Raw genomic sequence first — 26,305 nt, 5'->3', positions numbered from 1 at the left:
GTTTTTTGCACGTGTGGACAGAAAAAACCCGAAAATTAGCGGGATAAGCATCGCGATGCTAATCCCAAGAAATCTTGCGCTGGTTCATCAATTAGCGGGATAATTGGCCGCGCGCTGGTACGTGTGAACGGTCGGGATTACAATCTCGAGTTTTTACATCCCATCATGCAATACGCACATCACAACAGCGAGGCCTCTGCGAAGAGGTCCTTCACCTCTTTGGAGCACAACAACAACAGCGCGCGAACCACATCACTGACGCGTAAAAGACAATGGACAAAGGTAAGTGCGCGCAAGCAGTGATAGAGAAGGGCGCTGTGTGACCCAGTTTGCAGGCTTTGTTGTTGTCTCTATCGGCAATTAGCGGGATAATTCGGTACGTGTGGACGCTCGCCAAATTAGCGGGATACCGATCGCGATCGCCATCCGTGTAGTTTCTCATTATTCAGTACTGGTATTTGTGTGCCAGTGATTGTGCTTTTGACCACCTGTCTGTGCAAAGTGCGAGATTCACATGGCTGGTGTATGAGTGAGTGGGAAATGGGCTTCATGCTACTGTACATATAGGATCTGTACATTGTATGCACTGAGTGCACACTATGCCTAAGTTGTGCTTTGCTATGCGGACGAATCTATTGCCTTCATTACAAAAAGATGCTCGGACACTTGGAATGTCAAAGGTCAGTGGGTGATGAGTGGGTATCAGATGTTCGGACACTACCGATGCTTGAACCATGCAGCAAAACACAACCCCATGGTGTATTGCATCTGGATATATTGTGCTCACATAGCCTTTGACTGGATGACTTGAGACTCTAGTGTGGTTAGAATATTTATATTATCACCAAATTTCTCTCTGACAAATTTCTAGATTGAGATCCTTCTAATGGTTATATGTTACATCAGTAGCCCTTCTTTATAAGCCCTTCCAGTTTCTATCCGGTCTGTCTAGGCATGATACTTTGCATCAAAATCAAACTTTGGCCTCTTGAAAATAGTCTATTTCAGGTATTTTACCTGATTAAATAGTGATTTCCTTTTCACACCAGGACCAGTATGACATTTAATGACTCGGTGACAGTATTTATGGCATGGTGTATGTGTGTACAAGCATGCGTAAAGTACATGATGAAGGATTTAGAGTAGCAATAAATGAGGATGTATGATAATAAATCCATCAATGTAATGGCACATTAAGGTAGTGAATTGTGAGCAAAGGTGAAACGCCTTGCCTCAATCCAATATTGATGCTCTCTATGGGTTGCATTTGTTTAGTCTACAAATGAGCCACTAGAAGTCCAGAGAAGATCAATGACATCGATTAACCCCTAGACTCATTGTTTAACTCTTTGCATGCTGCATTGATTTCTTGTCCATAAGTATGTCTTAGAAATCTGTGCATGTTTGAGTCATGGGGACAAAAAGGGTTAACCACATATAACCGATGTGTTGGCTCAGTGAGTAGAGCGGCTGCCCTCACAATCGGGAGGTCGTGGGTTCAAACCCCGGCCGCGTCATACCAAAAGACGTTAAAAGATGGGAGTTGCTGCTACCTTGTTTGCCGTTCAACAGTTGAAAAGGTTAGAGCAACGTCGATCTGGCGCTGCTCAGTGGCTGCCGGGCCCACGATCAATTGGGCAAAATGAATTTCCATTCTTTGACAATAAAATTTGGAGTTTATATCCAAAACAATCATTATTATTATTATAAGTCGTATGCCTCTTTTGAGGACACAGCTGTAAGACATCAAGGGCACCTTGGTCAAAGGAGTAAATGAGTCAAACTAAAGAAGAGAGTCTTCCATTGTCTAGCAGAGGATGGTGGTGCTGATGAAAATTTATGTGAGATACCACCTACACCACAGTTCTTAAATTGAGACAAATTACGTGGATCTGAGAGCTACATGTATACAGACACTCCACGACCTAACACCCCTTTCAGTAACTCGAATACATTTTTGGCCAGCTCATGGCCTGAGCTAAATTAGCCCACGCCAAGCAATAGATGTGTTCAGTAACTACAGCAGAGCCGCGTTACTTTTACGATGACCCATTCACAAACTCGGCCACGTAAGGGATAACTACCATATTAACTGAACGCGCGCTCCGGCAGAGGCACGGCCAGGTAATTGTGACCTTTGACCGTGCAAGGAATTTTGGCCCGAGCCTGGCGCTGCTATCATTCATAAACTCTTCGATCAGTGCCAGGCCCGAGCCTGGCCTGCTCCTGGTGCTAGCTTTACTGTACAGCAGGACCAAAATAGCCCGAGCCTGGCGCAGGCCACTTTGGCCCGACCCATTCATAAACTCAGAATTTTACAACTTAGTTGCAAGCCAAGAGAGTTACTGAAAGGGGTGTAAGATCCTGATCAAAGAGTGAGGGTGAAATAGCACATTGACTACCATCTACAGTCCCACTTCTGTTATCAGCCATGTTTGGGACCGGCGCCTGTCCAGATATGTGGGAGGAACAATGTTTATGTACATGCTGGCCCTCATGAAGCTGCCAACCAGTGGTAGCTACAACTGTATATGCAGGTAGATTACATGGCAACATCGAGTAATCTGTGCTAGCCTACTTCAAATTATAATCCAGGTTATTTTGCTTTGTTTTGTGGAGATTGAAACATTTCAATGTAAGATGAAGTCAAAATTCATGTTTCTGTTGGAATATTCTTGTAAATCATGTGAGTTCTGTAAAGATTTAAATTGAGCATGAAATCACTATTTTTTTTTTCTTTACTGCATTCGAACACGTCCAGATAATAGAGAAGTCCGGATAGGAGATGGTCGGATAATCGAGGTTGGACTGTATGCTAGTCAGAGGGATGAGTTCTGAGCAAGGGATAGGGATTCTGGTAGGATAGGGTACATCTGGAATAAGGGCTCTTCACAGAGAAGAGGGAATGGATGAGAGTGTAATAAGAATGAGGGAGAAAAGGAGGGGATGGTAGGGAGGTTTGAAGACTGCGATTAAAGACTCTTGAACCAAATTGAATGCATGATTGTAACGTGTGGGAAAGAAGGAGAATTGATTTTATGAAGACAAAATGAGACTTGCCTGTATCATCCAAAGGACAAAATCAAACAAACGAACAAATGGAAAAGACCTTTAACAACTTTTAGCATCTGAAAGCAATGATGAATGATGTCTATGTTAAAGTTATAGGTAGATATTAGAGGAATATTATTTCATAAGTGTATGATGTATATTATACAGACCATATGTAGATATTGTTATGAGTCTAGACAAAGAAGGGAGAAAACTATACCATACTTTATCATACAAATATTGTATGTTCGTTGTTTTTGTGTGTGTTTTTTTTTCATATAATGCAGGCTAGTTGCCTGTGTGGAATACAATATCTGGTAAGCTGTACATCATAAGCATAATCATATAAAGTGCGATGAACTGGCATCAGAATTCCATAGCGGATCAGTTTATGATACTGGTTGGTCCCTGGATGCACTAATAGGCCTTGAAATGCAAATGAAAGTTTTCAAAATGATCATAAGATTTCAAAATTCCAGTGTTTAGTCTACAATCATAAATGTGTAATTGATTATTTCATAACATTGCAGCTGATGTGTGCTTTGATACAGCTGCATTCATTAATACATTATATTTGTAATATATGGAAAATAACTTGATTTATGAATATAATATTCTTCAACAAATGAATGGAAAAGATGAAAGCACGGTATTTCTTGTTTCACATCATCTAGTAACCAGCCAAAATTTATGTGTTCAAAATCAATGATATCATTATTTAGTAGTGATTTGAAGCAACTAAATATGTGTGTCTATGCAATACTTAATCAGATGAAATATGAATCTAGGCATGATGGTAAATGATGACCTATTGGCATTTAGGCGACAGTGTCAGGGGTATTGAAGGAATATAATTGAAAAAGTTGGACCACCATAAACATAATGAGAAGAGCAACTAATGCAGGAATCAAATTATGATTTCAAGGTTTGGAAATTAAATTGAGTTGGGTATATCCTTGTGAGACTGTGTGCTCTCTGCCAATACATGTATGGTTATATAATCTCTTAGTGTTTGTGCACACACCACGCTAAAAGTCATTGCCCAACAAGTACTGGTATTTAGATCATATAAAATGCATAACTAGTGGTAACTGTCTGGAGTAGCTGTACGAAATTCAAGCCATATGCCAGGGCAGCTGTCTTAAGAAGATGTTGACCTATTTGGCACATGTCAGCATTTCAAAAGAGAAATGTAAGCATTTTGAACAAACATGGTGAAAATCAAAGAGGTTGGACAATTCGACAAGGTATGGAAGAAGTTTGATCTCATGAAACACTAAGAATATAAATTTCATTTCTGCAGTTGGAGTTTGTGGATACTCAGAGAGACATGCAAAATAAGATTTATAAAATGAGACAACAACAGAAGCCATTTTGTGTCAAGCCTATCAAAATGGCAGGAACCAGAGTATGAATGTACTGCATACCATATCCTTGGCAAGTCCATTTTTTTTTTGCAAATTCGGACTTCCAGACAATTTTGCATTGTGGTTAAATTCACAATCGTGAGTGCAGTGTTATTTTGTTCATGTACATGTATAAGAGTACCCTGTAATGCATACCAGTAAATTCAGTAAATTCATAAATAGCACCAAACTTGCAAAATTTGTTAAAATGAAAACCTCGAAAACTGTATGCTGTATTACAGTATCATTGTAAAATAGTTTGCCAGATTGTCAAAGTGTCACATATATTGTAATCAGTGGTTGTATGGACTACAACATACATGTATGCACATTTGATGTGTTATACAGTAGCTTTATATCCATGTGAGAGGAGCCCAGAAATGACGGAGCAGACAGCTTAGTGTAAATGTTGTGTTTTTATGCATCTCAAAGGAATTGTAGCGTGATCTGGAATTGATAGAATTCCTAAATCACTGCTACTGGTATACAAGCCAGCCAGAATGTTAGTTCTGAAAGACTCTTTATGTGTGTAGTCATAAATCTAACATTTAATCAGTGCATAAGATTATGGTGACTTTTACTAATGTTTTTACATAGTATTGGACAATTTCTATGGTAGTTGTGTGAGAAGTAGGGAAATCATGCAATGTATTTTAAACATGACATTTCACTTAGAGACGGATTAGTGATTGGAGAATAAACTGAGTTAATGTTTCCCTGTTCATTTATTTTTGTTATCAAAGGATAAAGAATCATCTACATGTAGATCACACTACCTTCTTAGATCTTATATTTGATAAAGACATGTTCCTCTCAATTAATCAGAGACTTCATTTTAAACATATTCACTAAAATCAATTTCTAAATTTTGCATAAATGCAGCACTCCATTAAGATACAGGACACTTTACAGGAATATCCTTAAAAATTGCTTTGAACAAATGTAAAGGAAATGTGATATCCTAAAGAGTGGCATGTGTGGAGCAATTTTTAGTGCATAGAGATATATGATGTTGAACAATAAGAATAACTGTGTGCTTGGCGTAGCCTTCAGAAGCAATTTCCATACAAATTTAAAGAGTTTCGTTCATTGGCCATTGCTTGTAGGGCTGGCAGTAGACATAAAAATGACCTACTACCCTCATTGCCGGGGGAGAGTTTAATGTTCTCCTGAGCAGCAATGCCTGCAAAATGCATTCCACGTCCGCTACACATGCCGGGCAGACAGGATGGGGAAACGTAGATGGCTGCTCCCAAGCACAGTTCCGCTGCGCCGGACTGAAAACGTGAAATATTAATGACTGCGTGGGTGGCCCTCGGGCAGGGGAGACGTGGGTTTCTCATATTACTTAACTCACTCCAGCCGCTCTGGCAGGCTCTTGTATGCAGCATGCCAATGTTTGGTTTCTTTATTCTGCATTCCACTGTACAGATGTGATGGACATTATACTGTACACAGATCTATACATTCTTATTTATTTGGGCATATTTATTATAAAGGTTACACTTGAAAGACAGTTACAGTATAGGGATATTATAAGCAGCATTGGATAGACACCTTGTGTATTATCATGCACATATTAGCGTGACATTGCCTGTAATAATCCATGTTTTGTTTATGCATTGAATGCCGCCAACATTATGAATTATCAGTTTTTCCTTCAGTGTGAGCTTGTATAAGAGAGTGTATGTATGAGTGTCTATAATATGTATCATGTATTGTGTGTGTTTCTGTGTATGCACATATTTGTGTGTATGCACCTGTGTACCTTACATGTACGATGCTATCTGAAGTCAGTGCATATTTTCAACACTATCATTCATGAATTGGCAATGATAGAGATCTAAGATCCCCCTCCATTATTCTTTTTTTCTTTCCACATCCACTTCTCTACACTGTATCTCTTGTTTCATTTTTTCCATCACTCATTTTGTTTGTTGCTCCTGCCTCTACATCTTTGTTTATGTCCGTGTAGGGACTGCCTCTCCATGTTATATATCTTTCATTTGAAAAATAGCGGTTTGAATAGTACTCTTTTTTTGTTTGCACATATTTCACTTTCTGTCTCCTTTTGCATTGTCTGTGTCTCATTCCTTGTTTTTATTTTCTCTTCATTCGTTGGTCAAGGCTGCTCGACATAATGATTCTTGCATCAGTAGCGGCCTTGACATAATAGCGTATTGCATATTATAGAGTGTCAGGGATTGTGTGTTGCTGCCTTAATTTATGGGTTTAGGACCATCAATCATAATCAAATCTGGTGGGACACAGTATTAGTCATGTACACGGTAGCTTGGTATTAAAGAACACACCCTGTTGAGCATCTTAAAGGGGAATGTCACCCTGATATTATGTTGCTTTGTATAAAACCAGCAAAATCACATATTAGATAAGTGAAGAGTTTGGGGAAAAGCGAAATTGGATGATTAAAAAGTTATGAAATGTTAAATTTTAGAGACTGAGTAAGAAAATTGACAACTCTCTGTGATCTACTTTAGATGTGGAATAGCAGCTCTCCATTTGGCTTATAAATACACAAAAATTCACAGATTGTTACTTTCCTTTCTCAGGTGAAAATTTTTTATTCATCTGTTCTTGGTATATAATTAAAGTAAATTAATATGTTTGCCATATATCCTCAGCTGCCAGTTCCCAAAAATGTGAGTAACAACTAACATGAAAATAAGCAAAATTTGGTGTGCAAAACGAATGGAGAGCTGCGCAACACCTATTGTACATCACACAAACATGCCAAATTGTCTTACTCTATGAACTTGAATTACAGATGATCCATAAGTTTTTTTGTGTGTGTCTGTTTTTTTTCCTCTGAACTACTCCCTGTGGGACTAGGTGTAAGAAATAAAAATGGAGAAAGAGATGTGGCTAATTGTAGGAGTCACTATCTACCTGCTTATCAAAAAAAAAAAAAAATGGTTGAAGGGTCTGTGAATATATCGGATTGCTTCTGTATGACAGACATAAACAAATCGCCATAAAGTGCTGTTTTTTTCTACTTCATGATGCCTTGCTTTATGGGCTGACATCCACATCTGTATGGAGAGGAAAAAGAGAGTGAGAGAATTTCCAACAAGCCTGTCAAAAAGTTGATGAGGCCGCATATTTATATAAGAAATAAAGCAGTAAACTTGGAGTGCAACCTATACTGCAATACAACCAAGTCATGGTCCTTCTAACCCAGGGAAGCATCTGCTTTTAAACCAACACGCATAATTATACATGGGACTATGGTATGGGCTAATGAGCAATACAATATCATCCATTGAATGGAACAATATTACAGACAGTGCTACATTTTGCAATTGAGAAGTTTGTTACCAAAATTCAGAAAAGCACTAAAGGTTTTAATTTAAATAAAATTCCTACATTTTGTTGTTTTTTCTTTGGTTGCCAAATTTAGGATGCAGTTTATATGGTAGTGCAGCTTTATCGCCGAGGAATGTGGTACTCTACATTCTGCCCCTAAACATAAAGCTGTCATGTATGTGTGAGTCACACAGATGCAGAGTGTCACCCTGCATACTGTACTATTCTGGCGGGTGGCTGTTGCTCCTTTCAATTAGCGCTGATGGTATTAATATCATCGCGCCTGCCCCCTTACGTGCCAGGTGCCGCATGAACATTTGATGACATCCGCCCCAAAGTTAGCCTGGCGACAAAAGACCGTAATGTCTCGTAGCCGCCTCAGGCTGGAATTTAATCAAGTTAAAGAGGGAAACCTCCAAAGATCATCAGTAGATGATAGTGATAGGAGTATTCAAGGACACCCCTAATATAAGGTCCTTCAGTAACAAGCTGGTTTCCTTTTATTGGCGTCTGAGGAGAGTCATTAAAAAATGAAAAGACAATAGAGCTAACTGTTCTATCTACGCTCATACGTGTACCTTACCTGCTGTAGATACACTAATCATGCATTTCATCGCAAACAGCAGTTTCATAGGGTAGATATGAAGAGTTTGTTCGCAAAAACCGATAAGTCCATTTTTGAAGATTTTGAAGTACGGTCTCTGTCATAAAGTACAAAATAATACCTTTTAAATGATATATTGGTCACTACATATAAAGGTACATTTTTGAAGTTATGGTCAAAAGAGGCAAAAATTTTCTTATTATTTTTATTTTTCGTGACCTTTAATCGCAAATATCTCCATTTGACAACTATGAACTTATCAGTTTTTGCGAACAAACTCTTAATATTATCTTATCTTTTTGGATTACATACTCATTTAAAGTTACTCTCATGGATCTATGGCTGAATTACAGTGCATATATGTGTTTGTTGTGTCTCATTCTGTCCTCTGTAATATTATCATACAAATATCAGATTACGACCTCATAGCAAAATGCTTGAAATCGAAAATACAACTTTCTAGGACATCAAATATGACAGAAATACAAAGACTAGCTGCACAGAGTGCTGATCATTCAAGTCAAATTTGTAGCATTGGATTGCAGTCGTTCATGACGAATGGATGTAGCATTGTAATTCAATGTACAGCATCATACTCTGATTCTAATCCCCATATTTCTCAAATTTCTGCTGTGTAGTTGATATGATGGTTACAAGAGTTCCACACCACATCATAGAAATATGAGCAGAAAAAAAAAACACCCATCTTCAACCTTTTGAGAGTACGTAGAAGGCAGCCATGCAGAATATCATACACTCTGAATAATTCATGGCCTTAACCGCATGGCAATCTGATATCAGATGTGTCTCAGTCATACATGCATAATGAACAAATATCTCAAATCAATATTTTACAAGATATGACCCTAAAGTCATATCTGAAAGGTTGAAGATATGATTTTTCCCCCTTGCTTTTCTCTCTCTCTCTTTCTTCTTTCTGTGAAGCCTCTCAGGCAGGCTGGCGGTCTCTCGGGAGAGTCAAACTGAAATATTTAAAGGCCTTAATCACTTCCTCACTACAAAACCTCTCAGGCAGTCTTGAGGCAGTCTCAGCATGAAACATTTAAAGACTTTAATGCCTTACCCAGAGAATCCATGTGGCATTACAAACATTTTTTTTTTCTGTTCTTCTGTCGCAGGAGCAAAGGCATTTAACCCCTACTGTCCTGGATCTAGTTGGTACTGTACATAGCGTATGGGGATGTGCAGCATTACAGAGGGAATGGGGTGTTGAGGGTGCCTAACACAATATTCTCAAACTTACACTCAAGTCTAATGACAGATGAAATCGGGAGCAGTAACTAGTCATGCATTTCAATTTCATTAGATTTGATGTCATTTAATTGCTGCATTTTTCTAAAGCAAACAAACATACATGTAAAAACATAAATCCATGTTGCCGGGATTTCAGTGTCAAGGCATAAAGTTGGACAGATAGTAACAATACTTTCTGTGGCGTTGCATAGAATTGTTCCCATCACACACATATGAAGTGGAACTGTTGTATTTTTTTTTTGTTCCTTTTTTATTGACAAGGTACTGTGTACGTGATATATTTTATTTTTGCAAATTTTGCAAGTTGGCTGATATTTGCAAATTGAACAACATGTGAACATCAACTCTGACCCTGACATGAATGCTACTTGCACACTCACATTTCCCCATCAATTCATTTGACCAAAGTACTGTATTTCACGATCTTAGATTTAACCTCTCGCAAAATTGTTGGGAAGTTCCAATAATTTGCACGAAATTAGGACTCACTAAAATGTATTGTATATGCTGCCATTAGTTGTGCAGGTTTGTCTGCACTTAGCCACGACTGTATTCCATCATCCTTGCTGTGAGACCCTGAGATACATATCATTCTCCTGCCAGAGTTCTCTCTTTCTTTCGTCTCGCCCACGTGTTTTCCTCAAGCTGCGGCAGCGCGCTCGGGGCCTCATGCAAATGGCATGAGCTTCTTGTCACTCCGTCCTCCCTGATTTACGACATCTTCATACCAGAGTGGCAGACAGGTAGATACTGATGTGAGTAAGGGTGGGGGGGAGTCCATTCACTTCAAGGATGCTGGAATGCTGTGAAATAATGTGGGCTCCACACTTACTGTATAAGCTGTTATTTTCACGTACAGATATTTTCGCGAATGAAGAGGTCTTGGACATTATTGCGAGATGTTGTTTTCCCAAATTGAAATCGTACATGTACATAAGATGTACTATTACCCTAGCACATGGAGACATTTTCACGTGTTGTTAAATTCGCAGTCCAACAGTAATTCGGGAAATTCGCGAAAATAACAGCTTATACAGTTTTGCCTCCTGGCCGCATGAATTGCTTTGCATTATCTGAAGGAAGAGGAAAGAGTGCCTATAATATGATGATGTTAGAATATGATGCTGAGTGATTTTTTTTTATATCAGTTTGTAGCGATGATAACATTTGTTATCTACAATATGTATACCTAGGCCTTACTGTATTGTGTGCACTCTTTTTCCTTAGCCCAAGGTCTTGAAAAGCAGTATGAGCTAATTGGATGAGGAATTGGAAAGATTAATTTGAAATACTCTTATGTGCTGGGTTTAGATCAGTTTCTTCTCACATTGGCAGTTTAACTTTAAAAGGCAATGGAAAAGACCCAAAAATGTAATCACACGCAGAAAAGTTCTTCTAGTTATTGTAGATATTTTTATGTGCTAGTAGGAGATATACTGTATTAAAGTGCCATATGTTTTGTGGTGTTTTTAATTTTTGTAAAACTTGCAAATTGGCTGATGTTCACAAAATAAGCAAGTCATGAAAATAATGCCTTCTTGAAATTAAAGATTCTGATGTAAATTGCTTCTAAGATGGGATCGAACTTGTCTTGATAGGGGATGATAGCTGTTTTCAATTGTGAATTCAGTCACATGTGAGTTTATCATGCACGCTGTAATACGCAAGAAGATTGTGCTTGCATAATATTTGGTGTATAATTATATTTCCTGGTTATTTTCAAAAGAAGCCATGAATTGGTATCAAATCTAGTACAATCTGTTGAAAATACCAGTGTCATCTTTTATGTCTGAAAATGTGTAACAATTTGATGTGACATATTTAGTACAGTTTAATAATGAAAGAAATAATTTACATGCGTACATCTGGATCTCTTCACTAGTGCACCGCAGTATATTGCGTGGCTTCTTATAGTACCCAAATGTGAACTCAAGTAAAGTTTTCCAAGGCAATTATAATTATGTTACAGAACTGGCTGTAAAGACAGCGAAATGTAGGACCTAATCATTGTACTATCAATATTCATCTTTAAGCTTTATGTGAATGAAGTAGAAAAAAACAGAGAATATACATAAAAATCTAAATAAATTTAAACTCTTTACCAGCTCATCTTTTCATTGCAATACCTGGTAACTTTAATAGATCAGTTTCAAAGGTAAGAACTGTAGCAAAGCCCACATCAAGTGACTGGAAATGCAGCCATGAATATGATGGCAAATGCAGATTTTTTTTTTTTTAAATTCTCAGTGTGCCTACTTCCCTGTTTTAAAATGCAAATGTTCTTCTTTCTGGTGTTGGATTCTCTTGTTTTGTTAGTTTCTTTTTTTTCTGGAGGCAATTTCAAAAGGTAGCGGTCTCCAATTTCAAAAGCTGTAGGCTGAGACTATGATCTAGTACTGTAAGGTGTAGATTGATGACTCATTTAGACGCACTGATGTTAAATTCATTGCGTACATGATGAAACATTCTATGAGAAAGGCCGATGGGCAAAAAAATTGGTGGAAGATTGTGGTCTTCGGTTCCTGGTGCTTATAAAAGGAACAGGCAGAGCCAGAGTGGTTTTGCTTTGAATTCGAGCCATCAACTACAGTGCACTCCCATTATGATTAACACGGATATAACATAATTCTGGTTACAATGAAGTAAAAATTCAGGCCGCAACATTTTCCACTCTATATATTTTCATTGCTTATTTCTTCGGTTATAACAAAATTTTGATATAACGAAAGAAAACTGATGGTCCCAAGGACTTTGTTGTAACGGGAGTCCACTGTATAGAGTTAATCAGTGCATTGAAGGGAGTGTGAAGCCATAGTCTATATGGGAATTTCAGCCTGCATTGTAGCTGGAGACAGGAACTTTTGAAAATGATTTAGAAGATTAAAATCACAGGAGAAACATGTCCATCGGCAAAACTTTTCAGAGAAGTGTGACTTTCTTAAATTTTCTTTGAAACTTAATCGTCACCTAGATCTAGAACATAAGGAGACTTTTGAGGGGCCTTTCAGTCACCTACAGAAGAATAGGGTTGTCACATACTGTATACGCCATATATTTAGCGAGTATTTTTTTTTTTCAAATCAGGACTTCCCAACAATTGTGTGAGTGATTGAATTTGCGATTGTGGAGTACAGTTATGAATGGAAAAATGTATGCATGTATGTCACATTCATATAGGGATTAGAGTTAATATTTTCGCATGTTGTTTAAGTCGCAAATAGCTCCTGACTCTCAAAATTCACAAAAGTAAACTCCTCATGAAATACATATGACAAACAGTACACCATTTCAGTCATCCCATACTTTGCACTGCACAACTAATTACCAACAAGTTGTTCAGTAATCTGGTGCAGGCGCAAGTGCAGTTTTGAATGTACCTGTGCATTCTGATAAGTACAAAAAGAGGTAATGTGTCTTGTGCCACCATGGAGAAGACTTCCAAGATTTGCTGACTGTAAACACAACATCAACATAAATTGGCATTCCTGGTGACCTGACTGCTTCTGATATCGTCTAGCTCTGATATCAAATTATTTTAAAAGCATACCAACTAGGATGTGCATGTACACACTTGAATACAGGCAACCAATAGATCTGTGCTAAATACTCCATGCACTCTTTAATCTCTCCAGTCTGTCAGTCTTATGCTTATTTCATTATCTCAGGGGTTAACGACCAAGCAGGCTACCATCTTTCTCTCCATCCATCCGGGCACCACATGCCTGGGCTCCTCTTCTCCCCCGCATCCCCAATCAAGCTGGCGATCGGGTCTGATCCAGGAAATGGCGGGCAGTATCGATCACATTCCCCTCTCTCCCAGGCAGCTTGCTGATGCCCCCTCCCCCCAGTTCTTTTTCTGTATTCCCCTTCTCAATTTATCCCCTTCATCCTCCCTTCTTTCACATTCCATATCCCCCTCTCCTTTCCCTTTCCCCTCCCTTTCCTTCCCCTTTCTCTTCTTTCTCCTACTTTTCATCCCTTTCCTCCCCCACCATTCCCCATGCCCTTCCCGTCCCCTCCCCTCCCCACATCCCAACACATATTACCTGATGATACTTCTGAAAGATTGATGCACTTTGCCTCAGAACTCACCCATTGTTTGGACAGCGATGACTGTTTCGCAGAAAACGGACTTGCATCTGGGAATGGGACAGGACATGATACGCTCACAGCAGCAACAACAAGAACACCAAAAGAAAAACCCAAACACGTAGGAAGCGGGGAAGGAAAATGACAGCTTGAATGCTGCATGACACTCACCTATTATAATCCTTTTTTCTTTTGCTTCTTGGTGTGGGAGTTAGATCACTCCCAGGATACTTTTCCAAGAATGCCAGGGGCACAAACTAATTGCAAAAAGTATCACAAAAGCTGATAGACCTTACAATTAATCCATCTATCTTTGTTGTGCTTCAGTTAGATAGTAGAGGGTTTGTCCTGATAGTGTTATGACATCAGTGCAAGGAATCGGGCATTATGAAATGAAAAGGAAGAATTTTGTGTACCATCATTTTATCCATCACCACTGATGAAATAAGCTAAAAAATGAAGTGGGTTGCATTTTAGAAGTGATATAAGCTAAAATACCCTAGAAAGTGTAGACGGTATTTGATTCGTGGCTAGCATCTCATTTTCTATGTCACAACTTTTGCTGTTAGTAAGCATAATCAAAGTATGAAAGGAAATTTACACCAGACAGTTTTTTTTTTCTGTCTGCCTTGTAGATCTGAATTTCTATACAATATGTCCATTCTTGTCTTTTCTGAAATTTAAATGTGCCTTCAAGTAGTTGTGAGATATTGAATGCAGACTTATTGACATTAAATTATGTGTATATCAAAAAATACATACAGTCAAACCTGTATACAGTCAAACTAATAGCGGCCACCTGCTTATAGCGGCCACTGAAAAATCCCCCGAACGAAATTGCTGTATTATGGACCCTTTATATAGCGGCCACCTGCCTAACGTGGCCATTTTGTATCCCGTGGTGAATATCTACCTACGTATAGCAGCCACAAATATGTAGCTGAACCGTCAAATCAGCCATGAGTACAATGTCTTCTACGTTAATTTGCGTGATTTCTACCGAGTCCTAGCTCAGTCATAATCACACAGACAAGATTGACAAAATTGATACAGCTCTTTGCCACGAAAACCCGTCTTACCATTAACTTGACTAGATTAGATCTAGGCTTCAGTAATGCCGCCCTGAATAGATGCTACAAAGGCAAAGACAACTCCTAATAACATCTTAGAATTTCATCAAAATGCCGACTAATTACTATTGAAGTCCCTTTCAATCTATAAGAACAATATGGTACTTGTCTGGGTATTGTTTGTTGTTTACGTAAGCTTCACACAATAATTATCAATCTCCATCGAACTCAGCACTCGTGAACCCCATTCATGCAAACCGGTATGAACCAGAGAACTTACTCAGGCCTGAAATATTATTTTTAACATCAAAAGAACAGAAGCAGGCAAAGAAAAAAAATGATATGAAGTGAATTGCACAACGAAAATCCCCGTAATAGCACTGCTGCACATGCAAACTTATTTGCTGGTTGTTGTTGTTTTTTTTTAAAGAATAACATGCGGTATTCTCTGTTATTATTAAATGCAAGTATTGAAATTCAAAATGGGCGCCAACCTGTCTATAGCGACCACCTGTCTATAGCGGCCACTTTTGTTGTTTACCTTGGGTGGCCGCTATAGACAGGTTTGACTGTATATATATTTTTTTTTTTTTTTTTTGGGGGGGGGGGCTGCACGTTCTAGATGCCATATTGCTTTGCATACTCCAACCTACCAACTCCCCACCCCAAATACACACATGGGGTGCTAATGGGTACTATTAGATTGTTGATACCATTGAATACTTTGAATATATGCTTCCTAGTACTCCTATGTGAGGAAAGGACCTGGAAATACATGTAAGTGAAGTCTAGGATTCCCTGGACTGTGAGAATTTTTTGACACCTCTGATAGTTGCTACGATGGCGCCATATCTAGCTCAAGCTTCCATTATTTGCTGTCTAAATGGATATCTTGACAGTGCTCTCCTCTCTGTATAGGGGGCTTACAAGTTTTGGCTATGGGTTGTCTCAAAGCCAGATGCGTATCGTGCTAGCTGAAAAGCACTGGCTGCCGTTGGTACCCTTGCCAAGCACGCATGCCGACCCGTGTTGGCCCCCAGTGGCGTCGCCTTACCATGAACAGTCACTTGAATCGGTATTAGTGGCCAGATTTGACTGTATATATTTTAATTTTTTTTTTTTTTTGGGGGGGGGGGAGGGGGGTTCTAGATGCCATATTGCTTTGCATACTCCAACCTACCAACTCCCCACCCCAAATACACACATGGGGTGCAATGGGTACTATTAGATTGTTGATACCATTGAATACATTGAATATACACTTCCTAGGAAAAGGACCTGGAAATACATGTAAGTGAAGTCTACCTTTTGTATCTTAGAGAGTTTTTGACATTCAACTCTGATATGGTGGTGGCTTGCTGTATGGATATCTTGACATGCTTCGGGGAGGGTTGTTTGGTTTGCGAGTGTGACGATTAGTGTCCTGACCTTGGCAGCCATGAGTGTTTGTATCCCGAGACTGATCATGAGGAAGTGATGTGGAGGATTGGATTTCATCGCAGCGTGGGGGGAAAACAAGGTCAATCAGGCAGACATTGCAAGAGAGGACAAGAATTTCTGGAAGGATTGTTGTAATGATTTGCTCTTTCTGCATGCTTTCTTTATTTAGTGGAAAAATAATGGAACGAAAGGAATAAAGGTGGTACTTCACCTGAAGTGAATATCAAAAGTGTTATTATTTATGTTGTCCACGCAAAATTTTTAAGAGTTAGGTGGTACTTCACACAAGAAGGGCATGTTAGGGGTGTTCTTATTCATGTTGTCCACGCCAAATTTGAAGAAACATCCGTGTTCCAAGGAAAAGTTTTCATAGAGTTCCACTGCTTTGAATCTCTACCTTTGACCTTTGAAGATGTACTCTCCCAAAGAGCTGTGCAAAGTGCTGGTGTTCTAGGTAAACACAACCAAGCATTATTAAAGTCAATTCTCTGTTATGTAATACCCTCTCAGCCTACTTGACAGGAATAACTGTGTGATAGCATATATTTCAATATAAGTGCATTATGTGCATAATGTGTATATTTGTGTGTGTCTGTGTCTGTATATGTTCAATATGATATGGTAGATGTTGCATGGAGATAAATCATACAGAAACATGCAATGTGTTCTGAAATAGGTTGCTAATGACATGTTTATGTATGGCTTTATCAACTTATGTACACTATAGGGCCTTCTTGTCTGCAAGCTTCCTTGGCAAAGCGTAGCGGAACAGTGCCTGCGTCCGAGCTGCGCCCTTTTGTAATCACTCACAATTTTGAAGTGCTCTCTTTATAATCAGCAGTAGATATGAGCATACTGTCATCAACTTCTACTGCTTTCAAAATGGTTTTTCTTTCTGCTCATTTTTTTTTAGTACAGTTGACTTTCTCATGAGTCAATCTGCACAGAGTATTTTCAGAAAGGTCATGATGATTGAAAGCACCATGATGAATTATTTGCAAATGTTACATGTAGGGGGCTACAAAAACATACTCACACTTGCCAAGGACAAATAAATGTGGCTGTTAGGCAAGCGAAATGAGTTTGCGCTTGGCCCGTTGTCTACTTGGGGAAGTAGGATAAAAGCATAATGCCCCATAATAATAGCGTTGTTTGTAATGTTGTATTACAATTCAGCAGCAGACATATCAACTGTTCCATCTACTATCTATTAATTACTTTTTTTGTCAGCATTCTGAAATCCATCCAAATTCGACCTCTGTGTGAAGTTTGGAAGCCCACTCAGGTGTATTAGAGTGCCTCAGTCCAACAGAAAGGCCATGGTGACACACTGCTAGTATACCTTCAATTTGCTAGTGTATCTTTCATCTGACATTGCATTTTGTCCTACCCTTAAAGGACAAATCCACCTTCATATACATGTGGATTGAGTGAATGCAACAATATTAGTAGAACACATCAGTGAAAGTTTCAGGGAAATCCGATAATCTGTTCAAAAGTTATGCATTTTTAAATTATCTGCGCAATCACTGCTGGATGAGAAGACTACTGCAGTGTATGATGTCACATGCGTACAATGATATAAGGAAAATAAAAAGAGAATTTCACAAAACTTTACTTTTTGAACAAAGTGCACATTTCTTTGACTTGTTACTGACGTATGTTAAGGGTAATATTATTCCCATTGCCTACTGAAAGAGAGAAGTTGAGTGTTCTTCTGTTATGCGAGAAAAGTGAAAATATGTTGAATTTTCTTTATACTTTCTTTATATCGTACACATGTGACATCACAAGCTACAGTAGTCTTTTCATCCAGCCGTGACTGAACAGAAACTTCAAAAATTCATAACTTTTGAACGGAATGTCCAATTTTCCTCAAACTCTCACTGATGTGTTCTATTCATATTACAGCATTCACTCAACCGACATGTCTATGAAGGTGAACTTGTCCTTTAAATATGTTTCTTCTAAGATTGTACACATATTGCATATGAATGCATATCATCCATTATTATGATTATGCCAACGGTTTGTTAATTAACCCATTGAGGATGAGTCCCGAGTATACTCGGGCAAGTGTCTATGGGAAATACGTGTTGTAGCAAAATCAGCCCGTCCTCAACGGGTTAAATCACAGTACAAAGCATTGGAAATGGAATTTAGGAATAAGACTTAACTTTACTGGACAAAAGGGATTAGGGGGATTAGGTAATCTCTTTTAATTGATAATGAGTTTCCAGATGTCTGTACCAATGGGCATAGAAAGCACCCCTGAATGTGTGCCAATCACCGAACAATGCACACAAATTAATGGGTCAGAGTTTGGTATAATCAAGTATGGTATAACCAAGGCAGGTGGTGACAGGAATATGATGACACACAGATTGGACTCATCAGACGTGTATCAGGAAGACCAAAAGTCATTTCCTTACTAATCAAGCATGTGATGAGGTCTGGCAAATTGAGTCACCACTACGTTGTATGTGGAAGATGGAAAATTGTGGGAAAGATTTCAGAAAGGTTGACTAACCTTTTTAGGGATGGTATAGTTTTTGTTGAGATGGGGCTTCAGGTTTCCAACATTTTTATGAGTTACTGAAAAACCTCTTATGAAATGTAAGATAGCATGCAATTCTAAGAGGAATTCAAAGTTTATTTGATGAACATAGTTTTGAAAAGGCTGAGGTATTCAGAAACAAAGATGTTCAAATATCAAAAGTTTGGACCCACCTTTTAGTAGGATCATTTTTAAACTTTTTTTTTATATCTTAGCCTTTTCTAAACCAATTTTCATCAAATAAACTTTGAATTCCTCTCAGAATTGTGTGCTCTTTCATATTACATAAGAAGTTTCAAAATTAACTTGCAAAAAGTTGAAATCTGAATCCTCCATCTCAACCAAAATGATACCATTCCTTTAAGCCTGCCAATCATTCACAGCTGAAAGTACATGGTATATCACGTCAAGTCAAGAGTGCAATTTATATTGGGTCAGGTTTTGGCTGGGACGCACCATGCACTTGCATGAAAATGTAGAAATTAGGTTAAAGGCATAGTATGATATTGGTGGAGATGAGGATTGGGCTTTTAACTTTTGGTGAGATACTAAAAAACCACTTATGAAATAATACAGAGCATACCTTTGTAAAAGGAATTCAAAATTTACCACATCAAAATCGGTTTTGTGATGGCAGAGACATCTAAAAACAGGGTAAAAAAGAGCAACCTTAATAAAAGGTTGGTCCCACCTTGTATTAGGATCGCTCTGTTTTTGGATATCTCGGCCATTTGAAAACCAATTTTCATCAAATAATCATGGAATCCTTCTGGGAATTACATGCGCTTTCATATTTTGTAAGAGGTTTTCATTAGCTCACCAAAAAATGTTAGAAACCTGAAGTTGGGTCTCAATCTAAACTATATGATTTCTGTAAGCACGATCACAATCACAGCCTCTAACAAAAGAAAGGAAGAGGGCAAGATAGATATTGTAGGGAGGGAGAATGAGAGAGAGAAAAACAAAGACAGCTAAAAAAGGTCACCACCTAATGATTTCATAGTCATGGAAAAACCAATGTAGTAGAATAGGGGTGGAGAGAAGAAATGGAATCATATTGAAGCTACCCAGCAACAATGTGAGAAAAATGTTCACAAATTACAGGAATTAAAATAAGGGCAATGAATGAAGTGAAAAAGACAAGAATTTAGAATACTCAAATGAAAACATGGTAGAAAAAATAATGAACTTTGAAGTATATGAATGGGGAAAGATTAATCACACAGATGATATTGGGATAAGTGAAAGGGGGAAAAAATCAGAGAAAAAATGAGAAAGAGGGTGTAAAAAGGTAGGATGTTAAAAAAAAAAGGTGTATTTAGCAATGTACTGGAAGCATGGATAGATAGGACAGAAAAAGAAGTGAAAATGAATGAAGAATGGTTGATATGTTTGTGAGATGAACAGTAGAATGTCAATACAAGATTTCTTCTATCTAAGTTGTTCATTTGGGGTGATGCCACTGTTTTAGTTACCATCTCCTGACAGGTTTTAGGATATTTCTTATTTTGTACATGTGTGTGTACAATTATGTGTGCATGTGTGTGTCCACTTAGAGTTTATTGTATCAAAATTCAAAGAAAAGAAAAAATGACCTGGGCAGAAATGCCCAACACTATGATGTACAATAGATTCATATTCATGTGGTTCAAAATGTAAAGAAAAATGCACCCCTTGGGAAGAATTAATCAGACTAAAAAAGATGGAGACCCAAAAGCAATGGTTCAATAAAGGTCTGAGTTAGATAATAGCTTACTTTCAACCTGCATGTGAAACATTGGCATATTTCTTGAAAGTGTTCCTGACTGCAATTTAATGTCTTTTTGCATCCGATGTCTTTTCTCTTTTCCCTGAGCAAAAAGCCATCATTTGAAGAACATTGAGTAAAGCATGGTAACGTAATGGGGCAGCTTAACAACTATTCCCGTCCAATGACTGATGCTTACAATCGCCGGGGGCTACTCATACGGTTTATTGCTGTAATGTCCCTGAAGTGGCTTCTCTTTTTCGGTGAAGTTCTTGTATGGTTCTATTCAAGATACATACGCATCTGGGGACTCTACACTTGACAACACCATTCAAGACCGGGGAAGTCAGATTTTCCAGGACTATGATATAAGTGTTATAAAAAAGTGTCATGAGCACATGAACTCAAAAGGCCACTTTACAGCTCTCATTGGATGCTATTTATACGACTTGTTGGTGTGTTGAAACAGCGATAAATTTCTCCTGACTTGTCTAATTTTGCTCCAGCTCTCACTGATCAGTTGGTGTTCTATCCCTCCCAAAAATAACATTTCTGAAGTTAGACTCTCAAATATTCAAACCAAGCATATACATGTAATATCTATTCCTCTCTTTTTTCAAATCCCTGGTAAATGCACCCTCCAGCATTATCAGTTTTAATTAGTAGCTGCGAGCAATTAGTATGTGGAAGACGAATCACAATAGGCAAGGGTAACCCGTTTGTTAAATCTTGTGCACACATTCATTTTCTCTCTCTCCTTCAGCCCCCCCCCCCTTCTTTCTCTCTCTCTCTCTCTCTCTCTCTCTCTTTCTCTTTCTGTCTCTAGCACACTCAAGTCCTTTTCTGTGCATCAACAATACTCAACCCTGACATTTCAAAGTGGACCAAAATACACCGTGCCTGCTTGCCCCGGCGTGGTAATGTGATCCGACAGCAGGGAGAGGCAGCAGCAAGACATGCGGAGAAAATTCTTCCGCAAATAGACTCAATAATACATGCCTGTTCCCCCCTCTATACAGAGGAATGAGGATTAATGTCCTGTTTGACAGGTGTTTATGTAAACAATCCGAGGTAGATGTGAAATTTAGGTTTGAAAGTTTTGCAGGGGGGGGGGGGGGTATCTGTTTCTATGGCAATGATAGCTTCACATACCATTGCACTGCAGGTGGAGCTCACTTCTCCCGACCCTTCCATCTTATCACCTGTAATAGTTTGCCATTCTAATTCCTCTCTGATTAGTCTGCGCCCCTGTTCGGATCGTTTCTCCTGATTTACGTTTGCAGTCCCTGCTGTTTTCGTTTCTATTTGCAGTAATCATTCCCAATCCAGCGTTGTTTGTCTCTATACCTACCTCACTGTTGCTTCTTCTGTACATTAGTATCTCTCTCAGACAGATCCATTTATCCATCAGACAATTTGCCCTTTCATCCATTTTATCGTATCCATCTGTCTGGTCTGTCTGTCTGTCTGTCTGTCTGCCTATCTGTCTATCTGTCTGTTTTCTGTCTAGTCCATCTCTCTGTTCATATGTCAATCTCTCATTGTATTTCTTAAGTCTATCAAGTCATTTTTTTTTTTACTTGTAATTCCTTTCTCTCTTTCTTTCTGACTCTGTTAGTCCTTCACTCGTTCAACTGTCACATTTTATTTTTTGCTTTTACCATGAATATATCCTCGAACGTATCTTTCATTTCTTTGCGACGTCTCCTTTGAATTTTCTCATTTGCTTCCTGATGTTATCTCATCAACCTGTTATGTGGCCAACATGTAGCAGAACTTGCCAAGATTTTCTCTTCAGCATTCTGTAATCCCTCCAAACTTAATCTAATTACAAGTTATACCTGCAGCAAGGCCCTCTCAGTTGTAGCAAAGTGCCTCTATCAGCCCAACAATAAGGCCATGGTGGTGACACAATAAGGATTTGGGGAATCGGGGTAATCGCTTTTCGCTGACAACTTCTTTCCAGATATTTGTGCCAATTGGCAAACAATGCATAGTAAAGGTAAAAACAGTTTCATTATTGTGAATGTGCATCTGCAAAGCAACAGTATCGTGACTATCCATCAACAAAACTTTCTTTACACTGTTGACCTTTGACATTTAGTCACCTGTCAAACATTTGCTACCAAACTGTTGACATTCCTGGTAATTAGGCCAGCAGGGAAAGAATCGTAAGAGGTGTGGGATCGTGGTAAAGTGAAAACAGCAATTTGAGTGGCCGCGTTGGAGCTAAGCCGTGCAATCTCAAGTGACTAGGTCAACACGTAGCTGGGAGCAGCAGAACTCTTCACTCTGATTGATGTTGACAGTACAAACATGTGATTTCTTGGCATCAGACATTGGAGATTCCAGGGGGCTGGCTGGTTGAGGTATTGATTAGGCCAAGCACAGAACGCCCGGACCCCCCTCAACATGATGCTGGGCACATTCCGACGGCAAAACTAGTGAGATTTGGATCGCGATCCGAATGTTATTTTTCAGATCACTGGTCGAACGAGGCAAAAATTTGTACTGAATAATCGCGATCGAAACATCAATTTTAGGGGGGCAGCTGTTCTCAGGAAGACGTAAAACCTCTCGACTAGTCCACTCAAGGGGAAGACCCATGACCTCAGCCTGACCCACAGCATGCACCACGATTATATGTTTCGCATGCATTCATGCATCGTACAATGTAGCACGCTCGATGCAGGCCGGGGCGTGGACAGACACCCACATCATTGGCATGCATTGTATGCCCTCACTGCACTGCTGACCCATTTTTGTGTGGCTCGACAGGCCCACTGCAGTGAGAAACAGATCATTCTGTGGCTGCTATTAAGGAAGACACTTTGAAGTTTTGCTAATTTCTTCAAAACAGTTCTTGTGCAGTGGATATGAATATGCAAATGAGTGAGCTAACCATGTCATAACCTCACAATTTTCGATTGATCCTGTACAAAAAAAAAAAATGATGAAAATTCAGTGTTTCTGTAATTGAAGTCTGAAAATATGATGTTATTCCGGATTGAATAACTTCAGAATAGTGATCAGTTGGATATACCAGGATTTGAGCCTCGGGCATAATCGAGTTTGAATGAAAAACTGGAAATTTCAAATATGTATATAATGTACAAACTATATGGCAAGTTGTGAGGGTATGACATGCTCACTTTGCCACTTGCATAGTGTCATATTGACTGTTCAAGAGCTGTTTCCTGAAAAATTAGAGAAACTTTAAAATGTCATAACTTCCTTATTTTTCACCTGATTTTGATCAAAATTTTACCATTGAACTGGTAATATTTTACTCTTTCTTATCAGATTAATCTATATTTGGACTGGATTTTCCCTTTAAATTCAAACCTATTTTTGTGTAGATTTTATCTGTCTAGGAAGGTAACCTCCCTGATCTGTCCTAGCCCCTTGCTACTGAAGGAATGATATCCAGATGCATTGTTCACAGACATCAGTGTGCAAAGAGAAATTTTGTCCTTTGTTTAAGGAGTATGAATATGATATCAATAGATGATTAAAAGTTATATTGTATGTAGGTTTTTGGGTTTTTTTTGTCGTAAATGAAGATATGATGTCTTTGGAAATTGACCTGAATTCATCTTTTCTTTCAGTTAAAAAATGATAGATTTTTAATGTCTTACAATACATAGCATAATGCGTGATTGTTCTTTTTTCCATTTGCTCTTTCAGAATAAAGTTGTCGACATTGATGGCTCGAAAGTCAAGTTACAAGTAAGTGACATTTCCATATCTCCTTCCGTGATCACAATGGAAAAAAACATCTCATTTCTCATCAGTTGCATTGTCTGTGGACTCAAAAAGGAGAAATGAACTCAATGATATCCCACATGATTAACCCATAGCTTGTGGGGAAACAAATGTTTGGTAGGTTTAGTCTATGAAGAAAAAACATATCTTGGAAGGGGAGGGTCAAGTCACCTTTCTTTCTTATCTGAGCTCTGGTGGAGTAGCGAGAGTAATGAATGTTTTCATGACCATGCCAATGATTGATGGTTATCACCGGGAAGGATAAATTTCATATGCAGCAAACCCTGGCTGTTTCTATCAGCTCTGTTGCGATGCATCTTTGCTGCAAACCAGCTCACTGGCGAGGCTAAGCGTGAAAAAAGATCTTGCAAAATGTCGTCAGGGGTCGTTTGCCCTTTTAAATGTAGTAGGGAGCTTTAGATTTTCACGACACGGACATTCAGAGGAAAGAGAAATACCTGTTCTGCGCATGAGCAAAAATTGCTTATCAAAATTGATCTCGCGTTGTCTGAGTTTTCACAATCGGGTCTGGGCCATTGTAGCGTCTGCTCAAATTCACTACACAGAGAGCTACATGATGCAATGATCATATGGGGGCGCCATTTTACATTGTATAGGCTGCGTCCCACTGATCTGTGGCATCCTTGCGCAATCTAAAGCAAGCTACTTTGCATCACAGCACAGGGAGAGAAGAAAACGGCCAATGCAGTCATTGTCTAAACGTCCACATCGCAAATCTTAAAGATAATATAAAGTTTTGGTACCTCAAAAGTTTCCCTGAGTTTCGTATTTCAGGTTAAAGTACCTTTCATATAACTAACACTGTGAGACTTACTCGCCCCAAAGTGCTCTCATGTCTTAGTAATCATGCAATAATGGTTTCGTACCAGAGCAGAGCGCGCTCTGAAAAATTTGAACGAGCCGTTAATTTGACTCGACGCGGTACCGCGACAACGTATTGTACGAAACCATTATTGCATGATTACTAAGACATGAGAGCACTTTGGTGCGAGTAAGTCTCACAGTGTTAGTTATATGAAAGGTACTTTTAACCTGAAACACAAACTAAGACAAGGAACCTCAGGGAAACTTTTGAGGTACCAAAACTTTATATTATCTTTAAGCTCCCTAGTATCTGAAAAGATGCAGAACTCTTTATTCTGTATTTAAAGTACTTATTGTTAGAGACCGCTAAGTAATAGAACGTGAGAGGGTGGGGATAAACCAAATTGAATCAACACTCTCTCAGTATCTAATAACAAAATTGGCTTTAACTCGATGTCAGAGGAGTGTTCTCCCACAGAATGCCAGCTACAGATGCTGTTTTGCAAAAATTATGAATTACCTCGGGACTTTAGGGTGATTGCTTTCGGTAGAAGTCAGGCGTCGCTAATAGAATTAAAAGTCCAGGCCATAATGACTGCTTTGCATGAGGTTCATGGATATACCAAAGAAGTTGTGCTGTGTGCGATTCTGGCAAAGTTCAGTCTGTTGCTGGTTTGTGGTGTCAGAGGGTGTTGACTTATGTACCGAGATTGTTCTGTGGTCATGTTGTGTGTCCGTTTGAATGGATAAGAGAGGAAAATTCAATAATTTGTACCCACAGCAAGCAGTGACCTGACTTGAACTTCTACATACGGAGTGTGGACGTATGGGTAGTGCAGAGCTGAACAAACAGACAAGCTGGGTGTGATGGCAACATTCACCACCCAGCCATCTATTCCTCAGTACTGATAAAGTGTTCATGGTAGCAAAAATTCAAGGAAAACTATAATGTGATTACCAGGCAAGCAGGGAATAGTCACTCAATAGCAGGGTATAATCCTTTTTTGTGTGTGTTATATTACAAGCAGATAGAAATACGATACTGTCTCTGCACTTATGCTGGTGGGTTGTTTCACGTGCAACAACCCATGCATCAAGTGCTCGATGTCTGTCAAACACGGGCATGATTTTCTCTTTTTTTGTCAAGAGTAA

General features: G+C 38.8%; 1 protein-coding gene across 1 annotated transcript in view; it reads left to right on the top strand.

Moving 5' to 3' along the window:
* LOC139728687 (ras-related protein Rab-26-like) overlaps positions 1-25,082 on the top strand; it is a 43,938-nt gene extending 18,856 nt beyond the window's left edge. Inside the window, exon 3 of the mRNA XM_071639624.1 lies at positions 24,251-25,082. Within this exon, the coding sequence (XP_071495725.1) occupies positions 24,251-24,391 (141 nt within the window). The 3' untranslated portion in view covers positions 24,392-25,082. The remainder of the gene's footprint in view (positions 1-24,250) is intronic.
* Positions 25,083-26,305: the final 1,223 nt, after the last annotated feature.

The sequence above is a fragment of the Diadema antillarum genome, unplaced genomic scaffold, assembly GCF_040938485.1.
Source record: "Diadema antillarum isolate AM-2024a unplaced genomic scaffold, OU_Dant_1.0 seq00000190_RagTag, whole genome shotgun sequence".
Taxonomy (NCBI): domain Eukaryota; kingdom Metazoa; phylum Echinodermata; class Echinoidea; order Diadematoida; family Diadematidae; genus Diadema; species Diadema antillarum.
This window is presented reverse-complemented; position numbering and strand designations above follow the sequence as displayed.